This window comes from Grampus griseus (genome assembly GCF_964374135.1).
Source record: "Grampus griseus genome assembly, chromosome: 12".
NCBI lineage: Eukaryota > Metazoa > Chordata > Mammalia > Artiodactyla > Delphinidae > Grampus > Grampus griseus.
Genome location: NC_139006.1, coordinates 12,642,558 through 12,660,296, shown reverse-complemented (window position 1 = coordinate 12,660,296; position 17,739 = coordinate 12,642,558). Strand labels below are relative to the sequence as shown.

General features: G+C 33.9%; 1 protein-coding gene across 2 annotated transcripts in view; it reads right to left on the bottom strand.

Moving 5' to 3' along the window:
- MED13L (mediator complex subunit 13L) overlaps window positions 1–17,739 on the bottom strand; it is a 296,421-nt gene that overhangs the window by 131,425 nt on the left and 147,257 nt on the right. For both annotated transcript variants that reach the window (XM_082668365.1, XM_082668366.1), the window contains exon 3: window positions 1,528–1,612. In XM_082668365.1, the coding sequence (XP_082524491.1) occupies window positions 1,528–1,612 (85 nt within the window). The remainder of the gene's footprint in view (window positions 1–1,527; window positions 1,613–17,739) is intronic.

The window sequence follows — 17,739 nt, the reverse complement described above, 5'->3', positions numbered from 1 at the left end:
AGCTTGGATAAGAAACTTAAAGGTACTAGAATGTCCTTCCAGTTTTGATCACCTAAAAGAACTATATATAAACTCAGGGAAGGAAGTACGAAGTTTTTCCCATAGACATTCTTAAATAATCCATTCTTTCTCATCTATGCCTCCCCTTAAAACACCATCCAGAGCCTGGGACATATTGTTATGCCAGCAAGTAAGGAGGTGCTCAAACAATGATGAGGACAGGTCAAAAAACCACAGGAGCCCTCAGGAAGGGGCTTCCCCCCGGCCGAATCTGCAAGTACTTAGGCATCAAATTAAATGATAGTGATAAATTATAATTCACTGAGTAGAACAGGAATCCCTCTTTTCTAAATTTATATAGATAGAAAGATTAAGGGAGAAAGAGAAATACATAATCAATCCATGGCAGAAACTGAAAATCTTTTCCTTACAAAAGAATGCCAACAAATAGAAGGAATGGTGACATTACAGTCATACAAGTAATAACTGATAGAGACAAGGACCACCAATAGAAGCTTAACCAAGTGACTCAGAATTTCATAACAAATGGGATAATTACACAATCTCATTGGATCTGGCCACAAATTACTTATTAATTTCAAAGACAGAAATAACAAAGATCATAGTTACTTATTAATCTACAGTGGAGAACCTTGGCAGAACACCACTCACAAGAGGGATCAATGCTAATAATCGTCAATAATGAGAGGCTCAACAAATGGGCCTCCTCTTTCGATACACTGAGAAGGACACAACATGATTTCTATGGTACTCCTATTGAAGAAGCATAAACTAAATCTAATCATGAGGAAACTATCTCAAATTGAGGTACATTATATAAAACATATGGCCTTAACTCATCCAAAATGTCAATGTTGAGAAAGAAAAAGAAAGGTTAAGGAACTCTTCTAGATTTAAAATGACATGAGAACTAAATATAATGCATGATTACTACTAATCTTGGGGGAGGGAAGTTAAGCTAAAATGAACGTAACTGGGACAAATGGGAACATCTGAGTTGAACTATGGATTAGATAATGGCATTTTATCAAGGTTTTATTTCCTAATTTTCATAATTGTACTGGGCTTATAGGAGAGGATGTCCTTGTCCTCAGGAAATGTATACCTAAATACTTCGGAGTTACAGAAAAAGAATCTCAAGTGTGTAAATGACTCTCAGGCGTTTAAGAGAATAAATCTGAATGCACACACATGCACACACGTGATTCACATTGGGTGCAAAAGCAGGGTGGGTGAGAGGGTGAGGAATCACACAAATTATAAAGTAAACTGGGCAAAAGAAAAACTGTTAGTGAAGCTGTGTGAAAGGATATATGGAGTACTTTGTGCCACTCCTAGAAATTCTCTAAGTTTGAAATTGTATCAATATAAAAAGAAAGAAGAGATTTATATACATTTTTATAAAGTTGTATGTGAAAGTGTTTTCAGAATTACAGGAAACCCTCTGAGTATCTAGCATTATACGTGGGTGTGTCAAAACCACCGTGATGATATTCCTTCTCTTACCTTTCTAACAGATTGTGGATCGCTTTGAAGAGCAGCGTCCGACATTCGTAGGAAAGGCCATTTTCCCAGAGTCCTTCTTCCACAACTGAAAATAAAACAAAACAAAGCAAAACAAAAAAATGAACCAGTAAGCAGGGCATCCAAATAAAAATAAAAGAAACTTTAAAAATATTTTTCTAAAGCAAAGTTAATGAGCTAATTTAAGTAGATTAAATCGCACTGAAACACAGAAAAGAAGTTAAATAATTGCCCAAAGTCATAAGATACTTATGTACAGAAGGGAATAATGTGTTTTGATTTTAAAGTTATTGAAATATAGGCATGGTACAATCCCCCCCACATAAAGGTCTTACCAACCTGCCTCTTCAAAGTTTGAAATCATCCAAAATTCTCAAATTAATCTTTCTACCTAATAATGTCACAAAGACTAATTTTGTTATTAAAGTTCTATTTAAAGTAACAAAATGTCACAAATTAATACAAAGGTTACCATATGTATTTTAAGAGAGAAAACCAGGAAAAAATATCCAAAAATGACATTACACAAATTTCTTTAAATGTTTTGAAAGCAGTATGTGAATATGATTTTAAGGACATGATTATAGGGAGAATGTCAGAAAATTAAATCTTAATATAACATCAAATTTATTTCCTGAACTCATGATGTCATTAATGTTTAACATTTGGGGAAGCATCATATTTGCCTTTGAAATATGTTGTAGCATTACTTAGAGCCACAAGTAACTCTAACACAAGAGAATCCAACAGACTAACAATGTTTCATGTATTCCTAATGTTCTTTTCATATGTAAAAATTATAAAATGCCCTAGAGAAGATAGTTAATTTTCTTCTATACTATATTAGTTCATTTCAACATAGCAAAAAATTGAAAGGATGCAAACAACATCTGCAGAAGAAAATTTCCTCTGCCTTTTACTTGGTGTCTTGACAAAAGTACTCACCAGAGAAAATTTTGACAGAGAATTGAAACACATGTTAAATCCACAACGCATTTTTAATGCATTTACTACACCAACTGACATCTCAAAATGCATCTCTCCTTATTTTCCAATCAGAAAGAATTCAAAAAAGTGTAGTTACATTTAAGGGTTTTCTCTACAGGACTTTTTTTAAATGATAAAACTGGATAAATATTTTTTTTCTTGGGATGTCAGATAACTCTTTATCTTCCTGACTATGTGGCTAATCATGACCTACCAAATTTTTCCAAATTAACCTCTTCAGAGACATTTTATATTATTTATAACTAGAGAAATGGAAATAAAGTACAGCAAATAAACAAACATTCCTGCTATCAATACATTATCTCTGTTCAAGACAAAACATCCAAAAATTTTCTACAGTCCTCTAAAGGCATCATGAATCTCTATTTTCACACATTTATCTTTGGGGTAGAGCTTTCCTGAGTGAGAAAGCAAGCTAACATTTCAATAAAAGGAACATCCCATATTAATTTGCTTTCATTTCCTAATGTACGCTAAAAATTCCTAAAACTTCATCAACATTCAAAGTCCAACTCTTTTGAATTACTCTTCAAATCAGTCACCAGTAACAGTTTTTTCTACATATTAGTCTTTTGTGCCGTAAAGAGTACTGGTGATGCAGTATTTATGAAAAAAGTGTCCCATTCATCTTTCCAAGATTTTCTTCCAAGTTGGTGACACCCATTCTGCATATTAAAAAAAAACTTTTATAATTAAAACCTTCAAACATATTTTAATATAGAATAACAGGCCTCAAATAAATTCCTAAACCAAATTATCAACATTGTGTCATCTGCTTAACCACCCTTTTTTCTTTCTTTCTTTTTGTTTTTCTTCATATATTCTGAGGCAAATCCCACTCCCAAGTACTTCATTATATATCAAATCAGAATCTAAACAAGGTCTATCAATTACCTCTCAATTTATATCTCTTAAGTCTCCATAATTTGCAACAACTCATCTCCTCTTTTCAAACATGGCATTTATTTACTGAAGAAACCAGGTTAGCTGTTTTATAGAATACCTCACATTGTCATCTGATTGTTTCCTCATGATATTATTTTTTAATGTTGGCGCTACGTTGACCTTAACAGAAGATGTCAAAGGAAAGTTCTCAAACAACAGAGCTCTATTTCTTCCTCAAATGATCCTTAAATAATTTGTTAACTGAAATGTTGAAGGGTTATAACTGTCTAGACATGCAATGTGGAATACTAAACAAATGTGAGCATGCACAGGCAATGCCAATTACATCACCGTCTTAAGATACCATTATGATTTTATCCTGATTTTAACAATTTTTAAAATAGGTCTTAGAAATTTTTTCTTGAAAAATAATCTTACAAGAGCAATTACAAAAAACCTACACCTAACATCGTACTTACAGTTAAAACCCTGAATATTTTCCCCTAATATCAAAAACAAAGCAAGGATGTCTGCTCTTACCACTCTTATTCCACATTACAGTGGAGGCCTCAGCCAATACAAGAAAAAGAAGTACCAGGCATACTAACTGGAATGGAAGAAATGAAATGATCTTTTTTTTTGCAGATGACATAACTATTAGAAAGTCCTAAAGAATCAACAAAAAAAAAGCTACTAGAACTAAAACTGAGTTTAAGTCAGTTAAGGTCAACAGATACAAAACAGTCATATTTCTATAAACTGTAATGAATAATTAGAAAATTTTAAAAATTTGAGTACCATTTATAATAGCACCAAAACCCAAGAAATCCTTGGATCTAAATCTTACAGTTGGAAGACTTACACCAACTGATTTCCAGATTTACTATAAAGCTAGAATAAACAAAACAATATGGTACACTACAGAAAGGACAGATATACAGATCAATAGAACAGAATAGAGTCCAGATATAGACCCACAAATATATGGTCAACTGATTTTCAACACAGCTTGCAACGGCAATACAGTGGAGAAAGAACAGTCTTTTCAACAAATGGTGCTGGATTTAATGAATATCCCAATGTAAAAAACTCAGCCTCAAACCCTACCTCTCACACCATACAGAAAACCTCAAAATGGATCATAAAACAAAATGCAAAACCTGAAACTATAAAACTGTGAAAATATAGGAGAAAGCTTTTATAAGCTTAGGTTAACCAAAGACTTCAAAGATACGACACCAAAAGCATGATCCATAAAAAAACTGTTAAAAAGAGCTTCATCAGTATAAAAAACTCAGTTCCTTAAAAAGCACTCAAAAGTTACATTAAGCTATGGAGAAGATAAGCCACAGATGGGGGAAAAGCAGTTACAAATCACATATCTGACAAGGACTTGTATTCAGAAGATGCTATTCTTGAAAAAAAATCCCTAAACAACACAAATTAAAGAAAAATTTTTAGAGAATGGACAAAAGATTTGAACAGATACTTCACCAAAAAAGATACATGAATGGTAAATAAAAACATGAAAATATGCTCAAAACATCACTAGTCATTAAGGAAATGCAAATTAAAATCACAGTAAGATAACACCCATTATAATGGCTTAAAAGAAAAACTGAAAATACTAAGTGCTAGTGAGCATACAGAGTAACTAGAATTGTCCTATACTGCTAACAGAAATGCAAAATTAGTACAGTCACTGTGGAAGTTGACTTTGGCAATTTTTCTAAAGTTAAACATACACTTTACATACAGCCCAGCGATATCCTTCCTAAGTATATATTCAAGTAGAATAAGAACTTAGGTTCACATGAAAAACTTCAGCAAATGTTTTTACTTGTTTTTTTTACCCCCCCATAATTGACAAAAAGTGGAAACAGTTGTCTCTCAACTGGGGAAAGGACAAACAGTGGAAAATCCATATAACGGGATACTATTCAGAAATAAAAGGAACTACTGATACACTCAAACCATGAATGAATGTCATTATGCTAAGTGAAAAAAGCCATACTCAAAAGACCACATGCTATAAGATTTCATGCACATAACATTCCTGCAAAGGTAAATGAGGTAAGTAAACTGCTCAATGGTCTCCAGGGATGGGGGTGGTTGGAGGAGGGCTGATAACAAAGGGACATGAGAAATTGGGGCAAGAAGTGGATGGGGGTTGGGGGGGGCAGGTTCTAGATTATGCTTACATTGATTTTTTGAAATTCATTTTTAGTGCTAAAAATGAGAACAGGGTGTGAATTAAAAGGACTCCTATTCTAAATATGTATTCTAAACATAATTGTTTTTACCCAAAGGATTGGTGTCTATTTGGTTAACCTTCACTCATAAATTATTAAAAGCAAAAAACAAAAAAACAGTTTAAGCAAAAAGAGACCGCAGACCCGACCACAGTGTTCCTCCCCAACAACACAATATACTGTTATTTATATTATGTACTTTATGTTAATTCCTATAATACAAATAGAACAAAGTAATTCAAGAAAATATTTTTGTTTTTAAATATTAAAAATTAATTTGAAAACGAACCTTTATTAATATTATTAAATAATTAAATTCTTATATCTCCCTCATATAGTATTAAAAAGTTTAGGAAATAATGTAAATGAAAACAAGGAAGAAAGTAATTACATGAAGTAAAACAGATCCCACTACATTAAGCTCTTGTTTAAGAAAAGTAAACTAAAGGTGAAAAAAAAAAATTATGAATTATCCTATAAGTTAACCAGTAAAATTTTAAATAAGTCAGTAGAGGTAATTAAAAAGGATACAGTGTTTGGACTTCATATAAACATTAAAATTTCATAAGTTACATATTTTACTAAAGATTTGAAAGCAGTCAGTAATTTACTAGAAGTCAACAACTGTGATCCAAGATTAACCACTCTAATAAATACTATTATTAAATACTATTATTTAAGCTATGGATTTAAGGATAATGCATTAACATGCTAACCCTTTTAATTTACTATCTGTATATAGCAAATAAACTTGTGGAAAGGAATATAAGTCAGACCATACTTTATTTCTTATCTATTTCACATTAAAAATTTCCAGAAATACAAGAGTGATGTATATTTCAATGAATCTCTAAAATTCCAAATAAGTTAAATCTAGAATGACATTTTTGGAGTCTAATAATAGATATTTGGCCGATAATCACTGTCCAACAGTTCTTGGCTGTGTTATACTTCAAGCACCAGGACAGAAATTAGGAATGCTCTCAAAAATTAAATAAAGACTTTGAAAACCACTGTGAGGCAAAATTACTTTAAATACTTGGCAGAACTGCTATCAAATGTTTAAAGTCTTTTATTTTAAAATAATAAGAAGAGGGCTTCCCTGGTGGCGCAGTGGTTTAGGGTCCGCCTGCCGATGCAGGGGACACGGGTTCGTGCCCTGGTCCGGGAAGATCCCACACGCTGCAGAGCGGCTGGGCCCGTGAGCCATGGCACCTGAGCCTGCGCGCCCGGAGCAACGGGAGAGGCCACAACAGTGAGAGGCCCGCGTACCGCAAAAAATAAAAAATAAAAAATAAAAAATAAAAATAAAATAATAAGAAGAAAGTAAAATAACTTAAACAGTCAAGGTTAGTTTTCTACCCAGAAAACAATCTTTCTCATTTTATAAGGCTTTATGTACCAAGTTTGAACCATGCACTACATATAAATGGAGGGGAGGGGGAGTGCTACTTTCCACCACAACGCTATGAGACAGAGTGAAGGACACAAAACATTCACTTTTGCCACTTTTGCCACTCAGTACCTGACTTCTTCCCATAGGCAAACTGCCTATTTCATGAGTTCTGGTTGGGGACGAAGATGGTCAGTCACCCTTAACAGGAGTTGAAAATGCTGATTCACCTACAATATGGACAAGGATATATATCCTAACTACTAGATGCTCCGGCACCATACTTTGACCATGGATCTAGGAACTCAAAAGGGAGTGGATGGAGAGATCTTTCTGTCAGCACTAAAAAGAGAGGCTACAAGATCAAGTTTCCTGAGGTTCAAATAGCAGAGGTACTGTAGCATCCAGTGCTTGGTATTGATAGCACCAGTTTCTCATCAGACCAACCTGGAGCACTGATCCTAAAAGTGAATACTCAGTATTCTTTTAACCACCTCCTTTTCTTAGTTTACAACTAAGAACAATGATCAATAGTTTATTCTTATCTCTATTTTATAAATGAAAAAACTAAGGCTTAAAAATCTTAAACTTGCCCAAGGTCACATAATATATTCAAAAATCTAGTTTAAATGTATCTATACTCAACAGCTAACGGGATCAAATGCATTTTATATCTACTTTTATAAGTAGTAAATATACAAATTATTCCATTAATTAAACTCCTCAGGGGAAGCAATTTATTTTCATAACTGCACCGACTAGGACATTTCAGATATTCATAAACCTGTTTTGAACTGACTTGTTATTATGTGTGCACGTACTTTTCAAATTTCATTGGAATTAGCTTCAATCTAAAATCTCCTTATATTCAGTAAAGAGGATTAGTAGCAAAGATGGGATTCAAATCCAACTTTTCTGCCTATCGCCCATGCTCTTTCCATTACACCACTTCTCCATAAGGCTTGTGTTGTTAAACTACCCCATCCCCCTTTTATTCTTAGGACTGACTAGAAAGGCAAACTTCAACACTTAAATTTCCCCTTGGATTCACAATTTGCACCTTAAATTATTGTCTTCTAAATAGCTGCAAAGTAACCTTTTCAAAGGTTAAACAAAACTGAAATCACAGAAACAGGTTTTTTAACTAATTTATCTGATAAATCCTCCTCCCAAGGTATAATTTAAACCAACACTTCATTTGCTTCATACTGAGATTTTTCAGAAAGTATCCTCTTTTGAGGGGGGTGGGGGGAGGGGAGTCAGGGCATAGTTGCTCTAGGTTAAGTTTCTATAAATGACATGAGGCGCATTTACTACTTAATTCTCTATCTCCCTTCCAATGTGCACAGAGAAGAATAACAACTGCCAAGAAGTTTTACAAGAAGGCCAGCAGGTGCAGGGCCCTATCCTTATGAAACCTACAATCTCCCCAGGGCATAACTGTCTTCATCTTTAAAAGAAAAGAAAAAAGCCTTTCTAATTCTTTTGATCTTTCAAGTTTCAACTTAAATGTTTATCAACTCCTTAAGATTATAAATTAGTAAGAAGACTATCTCTATAGTGTATACTTAGGTATAATGGAAAATTGTTTCTAAAACTTTGTTAATAGTCTCAGGAAATAAAAGCAACAAGAGAAGTAAAATGAATGTACAATAAATGACTGGCAAAACTCAACCAAAATAAATTCCTAAATTAAAACTTTCTCTTGATGTTATGTGGTCAATTATAGCCAGACTGAAACTGAAAAATAAAACTAAGTACTACCACAGCTGCCTACTTAAAAAGAAAAACTATTTTGGCACTAAAGTTACTTCACTTAAATTGCAAAAGCTATAATCAGAATTTGTTTAAATGGCTCTTATTTAACCTTTTTTAATATAGTAATTCTCATAATCAAATATTTAAGCTGCAAAAGTATTATATAAATGTTTTCTTTTAGCAGAGAGACAGTGTTTTAGAAAGGAAAATTTAAATAGCAGTCTAATTACTGCTTAGTTCCCAAATAATTTTTCAAAATCATCACAAATTGTAATACAACTTCTTTCAACTTTGCGAAACATGGCTCCTTGCAGAACTAATAAGCTTCTCTGAAAGAAAAATCAAATAAAAGGTTCAGGAAAAAAAAGTCAATATGGCAAAATATCAAAGCAGCATATACTTCAATGATTTTGTGTTTCCCAGCAGAGATCATGGAAAGATATCTTTTCCAATTCGAGAAATGAAACTGACATACTTTACTTGAAGGGGAAAAAAATGGGAAGAGGGAGAATGGAATAGGCTAGGGAGGAGCATAAAGATTGTGAAACCTTCAAGAAATTCAAGCTCATGCTTTTAGAATTCAGGTCACCATGCCTTACACAGTTTAAAAGTAGAATTACTTTCAAAGAATACATATTTCCTCTGAGCTATGATACATATTTCCTTTTAATGTATCATATTGCAGCAACAGCTGAAATGAACGTCTAGACATCAAAAACACTTCTTGCTCCCACCTACTGCTTTTTTACCTCAGGCATCAAAACTAATGAAACCTATTATCCAGAACATTGAGTTCAGTAACCACATTGGCCATTGCAAATACTGGAGGGTGGAGGGACACTTTCAGGGATGGCACTCCTTATTCAGCCATTAAAATTACTGAAAATCAAATTGTACTCCAAACTCCAGAAACACAAATAGATTAAAGCAGGCACATGAAACGAGGAGATTATTTGCCAGTTAGATTTCAGTGACAAAATGCTAAAGATAATGCAGCTCTGAATCCAGGATTTATAATTTTCCCACTGCCTTTATGTTCAACCTTTATCTGCAATATATAAAGCCCACTAGTTTTGTTATTTTTAACTATTAAATCTACTACCTAGGAATTGTACTAAGCAAATATTATAATAACGTTTATCAATTTATCATTTATCCATTTAATTTTAAGGGTTGCAACAAATGAAATATTTTAAAGATAAATATATAGAGATTTTTGAAGTGTCTGCTTTCTTTTCTTTTTTTAATTGGGCTATAGTTGATTTACAGTGTCTTCTTAAAACTGACTCACAAAAAAACTGAGTAACAAAGTAGCATAATGCTATGTTAATTCTGAAATACAGCATTATACCCATAAAAAATCCAATTACATAACAACACTATTGATTGATCACAGTTATGTTGCCATCGACTGCCTTGTAAAATCTATATTTGAAGTCATTAATAACTAAATGGACTGACTTATTACTTAATTCAAATTCAACCCACTTAGAGTTCTGATTTCCTTGATTTGCTTGTGGGTGTAGAATATTTGGTATCAGTTAACAAATCTATGTTGAAATGGATTTTAACTATCCCAATGTCAATTCATCAATCAAATAAGAATTAGAGATAGAAGATATATATATCAAAATGCTCCATTTGTTTTGACCTATTTGCCACTTTAAATGATTATGAACGTTGACAATATTCATCAGACAGAAGCACCGTTGTAATTCAAAATTTTAACAGTATAATGTCTAACTAAGGAATCTCTAACAGCATGAGTTCTCTGCCAGTTGCAGGATAACCAGAATTTTAATGACGGTTTCTACACAGCACTGTAGCAGTTGAGACATGACCCAAGTTAGCATTTCAATGGATCACAGGACTCCATGTAAAGCCACTAAACTTTAAATTGACGGAGACCATAAAACTAAATTTCTAGATAAATTGAACAAGACCTTCAAAAGACAACTGCTACAGAAAACAGTCAGGCTGCAGTGTTACTTTAATAGTCACACAGTGAAAAAGAAATCTCGCACAATGGCTGTTACTGACTTCTAAGAACTAAACTTGCCCCCATTTGCTACTCTTTTCAAAGATTTTTAAGTAATTATTACTTTTTCCCCTTTCAAGCTATTAATATGTTCTTAATTTTGTTAATAATACACGTAAACAAATAAAGGCCTAGAGGGACAGCCATCAAAATTAACAGTTATCTTTGGTTGCTGGAATAATTATTTTCTTCTTTACCTCTTTGTGTACATTAGAGATTTTCTTCAATGAACATGTTCCTTTAAAAAGATACATCATATTTGAAATAGATTTTTTAAAATAAGGCTACTATTATTTATTAAACAGCCACATGCTTTTTAAAAAAATAATGCTGTGTGTTCTTAAATTACAAGAAAGATCAACATTCTTAGGACAGGAATCACCACAGGAGAAAATTAAATTTTGAAAGAGGAGGAAAACCAGATATGTGATTCAGGTAGAACGTTTATATTTAAATCCGTCAACACTGCAAAACAAACATTTTATAAACTTCCTCTAAGACAATGACTTTAATCAAGATGACTCAACTACTGATTTCAAGATTGGCACAATTGAGCAGTAAAAATTAAAAATACTTCCTTCCACTCTTCAGACACAACCTGATTTGAAACACAACACACACACACACTCACACACCAGACTGCTACTAAAATTCTGAGAGAGCAAGTCCCCAGATTGCCTTTTACACTAAAGCTCAAACAGTTGTCTGTCACTGCTCTTACAGTGAGTAATCCATGCAGCTGTAACTGTTTGAAATGCAGCTGTCTCGCTGGCATTCTCTCCCCACCCCCACTCATCCAGCATTTCTGTTCTTGCTACAATAATCTTACAGAGCATTTTACAGGAGGCTTAGCCCTGGCTGAGGGCACTCTACGGCATGACCGAGAGAACATGGAAACACGATTCATTAGACACGCCTGGAGTGATAACAATGGTGCTGCTTCTTGCTGCCTTTCATTTCGTACATCAGGCTGAGACTAACGCATTCTCGTTACACAACAAGCACATTTATAGACAGGAAAAAACTGTAATCACCTTTGATTAAGAGACAGCATATTTTTCCTATACGAGCCGCCAGCCATACTGACAGAATAATTATTTTTTTAACTGACAGGTTAAAATAGCAAATGTAGCAAAAATAACATCTGCCTGAGGGGGAGGGGAAGGGGAGGGGCTGGGAGGGGGAGGGGCTGGGGAGGGGAGGGGAGGGGGGAGGGGTTGGGGAGAGGAGATGACTACTATTGAAGACTTCGTACACAGAGGTTTCTTAGACGAGGCTCAGTGTCATATCCTTGAGACCTGGTGGGTACCTTGGCTTATATTTAAGCTACACCGTCTATGACAAATAGAACAGGCCCTTATCAAGCAATCTCATTCTATACATCTAATTCTTTACATGTAAAAATTACAGAATTTCTTTGGTCACTTCATGTGTAATTATTACTGACCTCCCTTCTTTCCACTTCTTTCACCATAGGACTACAGAATTCAACAGTAGTATTAATCCTCTTCTCTTTTTCCATTATCCTACTTTTACTACAAAATAATTTACCCTCTTTTACATAAAATGCTAGGCCAACAGAAAACCTGCTTCCTATTTAAAGAAAAACAGCAAAAAATGTAATTTTGATTAAAAACAGGAATATAGAATAATTATTTTATATCACCCAGCTTCCTCAATCGAACTCAAAGCACCCAACAAAGGTTTGAATTATAAATTTAAAAGACCTAATTTAAACTGAAAAAAGTCATAAGCCACATTATACTGACAACATGTAAAGTCAATTTTCTTAACAGGAATTTTGTTACTTCTCCATATACCCATACAATTGCAGTCTTTTGTGGGTTCATGTATGTATGTTGCTGGATTATTGTTTATGGGGAGTTTGATAGTTGACATAAAAAATATATTTATTAGCCAGGAATTGAAAGTTTATATGTTAAACCAAAATATTGGAAAGTATTTTTTTCAAGGTTAGCAGACTATATAATTAAACATTTTTTAAAAGATGGTCAGTCTCTCTTTTAAGCTTTCTATAACACTACTCTATTTTACACCAAGAATGTGCTACAAAACTACCAAAACAATCTGTACATGTGAACATTTGTTAAAACAGTAAAGAACCAAAAGTGAGCAAATAATTGAAAAAGTCTGGTTCACAAAACTTTGAGTCCTAAAAATAGCCTTTTAAAAAAATTGTTATGTAGAGCAAATGAATTTTTGTAAAACAGCAAAATGCTTAAGCAATTTTTAGCTGTTGGATTTTAGAGTTTGCTGACCTGAGCTACCACACCAGGCTAGAAACTAGGAAATCTGCTGCCTATCTTTAATGTTTCTGTAAGAGGACCACTGACCCCTAATACGCATTTAAACAGAGTGTGTTTTGAAGAGAAGTCTGATGTGCACCACACTATGTTAGAATTACACATTTAAAAATTTTATCATCTGGCATAAAATAACATCTACTATAGAAGATAACATCTATACAATTTCTACTCTCTAAGTGCCCATCTTGCCTCCCTTATTTTGGTCTTTTTTACTGTAACAAAGCATGACTCCCCCCAAACTAATCAAATTACTTCCACAAGCTTTCCCGGACTGTTTTATGCTTGGAAAATACAAAATTAACCACCAATATCAAATATGTCACCACAGCATTATTTTTAAAACTTCAGTATAAATGAATTCTTACTTTAATAAATAACTTGTTGGTTTACATATGAATTTCCATTATATTAACCCAGCTCTTAGAAGAATCTCATATCATTATTTTTCACTTTTATAAGATGGAATGTATAATTCTCCCCTGAAGTCTTCGAAGTTAATTTATGCTTAAAAAATTTTTTTAAACAACCTATTAGAAAGCAATAAAAGCTTCTCAAAACTTTAAATTGAAACATATCCAGAAAGACATTGTCTTTATTCCAAAACTTCTGACATACTTTTAAACAGTTTCCAACTCATAAGCGAAAAAATTTAAAAATGACCTAAATATTCCAAAACTGCCAACATTTTTACTTCACGTAGGTGTTTCAACACTAAAAGATTCCTTTGCAATAACACACTTCAATTATGAAATTTACAAGTGCTTTGGGAAATGAAGATCAGTTATTTACACAATGGTGTGAAGGAGTTCAATCCTATTTTCTTTCTAAACTTGGCCAGAATGGTATTTTGATTGGAGGGTGGGGCGACCCAGTAATTTTGGATAGGGCACAATCTGGAGCTGGGAAGGGATGAGTAGGTTCAATAACACAGAAGGCAGTGGTTTAGTCCCTGTGATCCTGGGAGCACGATATCCTGTGAAAGAGCCCCAGCAAGTTTCTGGTCTTTTCCATCTCCACATTTAAAGTAGTATGGCTACAGTTTTATCCAGTTATAAATAATGGAGTTCTTCTGAGGGTTCGTTTGAAAACATAAATAAGTACAAAGAGTTTGTAAAGAGGACAGAACTTGCAAACCACCGGAAAAGGAAAAGGAGTAAATAGGACCAGAAACCCACAAAGCCTGGATCAATCCCTAGCACTAACACTCCCCGGCACCGCTGCTTCCTTCACAGTTATCTCCACCTTCCTTGAGATTCTTTCCAGCTTGGCAATTGCATGATTCTAACTATGTGCTCTAGAAGGTGGGAAAGCCTTCCAAGACAGATGGTGAGGACTTCAAATACAGAGTCAATTCCTACCCAATCCACTGGTTCTCATCACAAAACCCAGTACACAACTCAACACTAAAGTTAAGCATTACTGGTTAAATCAGTTTACATAGGCTAGCCTTAGAATCTATCCACCGGTTGGAACAGGTTTTTCATGGGGAAAAAAAATACGCATTTTCCAAATAATTAACTTATAAATGACCTTTTGGAAAACACGGTATTAATACTTACTTTGTCAACTGGTGTTTGCCCATGTTGAGTCTCCTTTCTAGTTTTTAAAACCAGCTATTAAAAATACAATAATTAAGTTACCTTAATAAGCATTTATTACTGAAAGGAAAAGGAGAGAGTTTTGATAGTGAAGAAGAAACTCAAGAAGCTTCTGGGGTGCCTGTAAAATTTCTCCGGAGCTATATATTAGATGTTTGTTGTACAATAATTCGTTTATTTTGAATGTAATTCTCTATCATAGCTCACAATTTTAAAGCTTGCTTCCAACTATGCTCCAGAAACAAAAAATATATATGGAATAATACAAGGTTAAAATTCAATTGTATATATACTATAATCACAACTTTTAAGATGCATGTTCAAGTATCTTGTAATGGAATAAACAAAAATTATAATAATTGCTATAAATTTTAAACTTAAGTACATGCATATAGTCCTTAAAATAACAGTGAAAACCCTCACTAAAATATGCATATATTCAAGGCAATATTATTCCTAGGAAGGGCTTAGCGAATCAAATGTTTATCAGATAATAAAGAAAATAGCCTAAAGACAAAATTCAGTAAACATGAAATAGATGTCGTTTGGACAAAACATATACTAACACTATGTAAAGATACTGTTTTACAATCCAGCTTCATGAAGAAGCAAAAGCTTCTAAACTACTCTCACTGCTTTCACTCTTAGCATCCTAAAGTCCATTCTCCATGAGAGAGCCAAGGTGATCTTTTCAAAACTTAAATCACACCATAGCATTCCTCTGCTTAAAACCCTACTCCAATGGCTTCACATGGCATTAATAATCTATTTAAGCGCCTTACCATGGCCTACAAAGTTCCATATGATCTCATCTCTAGCTACCTCTTCCATCTCCACTAGTTTACCAGTTTCAACAGCACTGACCTTCTATCTGTTTCTCCAACAAAGTGAGCTTGGAGGCTTTTGCCCTTACTTTTCCCTGTGTCTGCATGCCTGGATGGTTTCAAGTCTCAACCCAAATGTTGTTTCCTCCCAGAAGCTTTTGCTAACTAACCCCCTTAGCTAAATATAGTATCCCTGCCCTTTCCTAGTCACTCACTTTCTCATCATTTGCATTGTAGCCCATGACCATATGAAATTATTTGTTTATTTGTTTATCATCTGTCTTTTATCCACAGAAAAATGCCACTTCCATATGCACAAGGGGAATGTCAATACTTGTGTGCTTAGTATACCACACAGAACCTTCCACAAGGAAAAACACTGTGATCTCAAAAAAAATTAAAAACATTCAAAGTGGAACAAAAGGCAACCTACCACCCAAAGACACAAAGACAATTTAATGTTACTCAACTTTTCAGACAAGGGAATTATATATGATATGGTAGCATAGTATAGTATGAGCCTAAGGGTTTGGAAACTATGAAAACAGACACTTCCACAGAATGCTTAGCTTTTTTCCTATTGTGATTTAAGGAAAGTTGCATTCTCAGAGTTGTGATTTTATACGGTTTTCATGGAAACCAAATAGGGTCATAATTAAAGCATAAAAACATTTCTAGAGAAACAGTATAAATGAAAGATGTGATGAAAATAAGATCTTATTTGAACCTATGATCATTAGCAAGATTAGACTAATGCGAAGGATTCTTGACGGGAAAAAAATCAATTGAATTAGATTAAATTAAAGTGCTTTAAAATAATGACAATAAACTATCACAATTTAAAGCAGTTAATGTAAGGATGTGAGCCTATGAGTTTTGTGTGTTAAAATCAGCCAACTCTAAATTATAAAACTTCTATCCCAATAAGCAACATTTAGAAATGGAATTATTAACTTTTTGTCTTTCCTAGGCATAATTCATTCTAGTAATCAATTATAGATAGTTGTTATTAGTATTATTATTAATAAGGGCTCTTCACCACTATAAATTCACAATGTTCTCAAGTTTCTAATGACTATCAGTCACATTCATCAAATTTAGAACAACAAAATAAAGTTACACAATTATGGAGCAATATTAAATTGTTAAATTCATATTATATATTGATATAGCTGTATATAAAGGTGTTACTTTTCCATTCTATAAGGTACAGTGAGCCAAAAGGCTCACTATAGTTATCTGAAGCCACATCTACAAAGGCCACGGGAACTTTTTATTTTCCCGGGGGGGGGGGGAGGGCAAAAAAAATTTTGTAAAAAAATATTGCAGGGCTTCCCTGCTGGCGCAGTGGTTGAGAGTTTGCCTGCCGATGCAGGGAACATGCGTTCGTGCCCCGGTCCGGGAAGATCCCAAATGCCGCGGAGCAGCTGGGCCTGTGAGCCATGGCCGCTGAGCCTGTGCGTCCGGAGCTTGTGCTCCGCAATGGGAGAGGCCACAACACAACAGTGAGAGGCCCGTGTACGGCAAAAAGAAAAAAAAAAAAAAATTGCAGAATCATTTCTGTGTAAGTTTTAGCAATTTCATATGATTTTCTTCCTGGAACATCAGCTTCAATACCATTATTCTCAACTTATCTCTGGCTTATTCATGGACACCAAATTTTGTGATTCTCAAAAAAAAAGTTAACGGAATTTATTGTTTTTAATCAAAGTATAACTTGATCAATTTACCAACAGTAAATTCTCAATTTGAGAGACAATATTTAAAAGACATATTTTATCTATCTGAGGATAACCCAAATATTATACTTTGAGCTAGTTATTAAAAACCCCATTTTCAGCAGAGATGTTTAAAAATGAAGGTGAATAGAGAAGAAACCGTAACACAATGGCTCTTTTAAATTGACTAGACAACTATTCACTGTTCACATTCATTTTGTATCCTTCAGTCTGGAAAAAGTAAGGCCCCTTCTAACTTTCAATTAGTCATATGCTGTCCCATTTAATTTTTTCTCTAACTATTTTGCCCTTTTGAAGGTGAACTCAGATTAAGTCAAAAACATATAATACACAGACAGTAATTTGGGAGTGGATTTTTGCCTCCCCAAACCA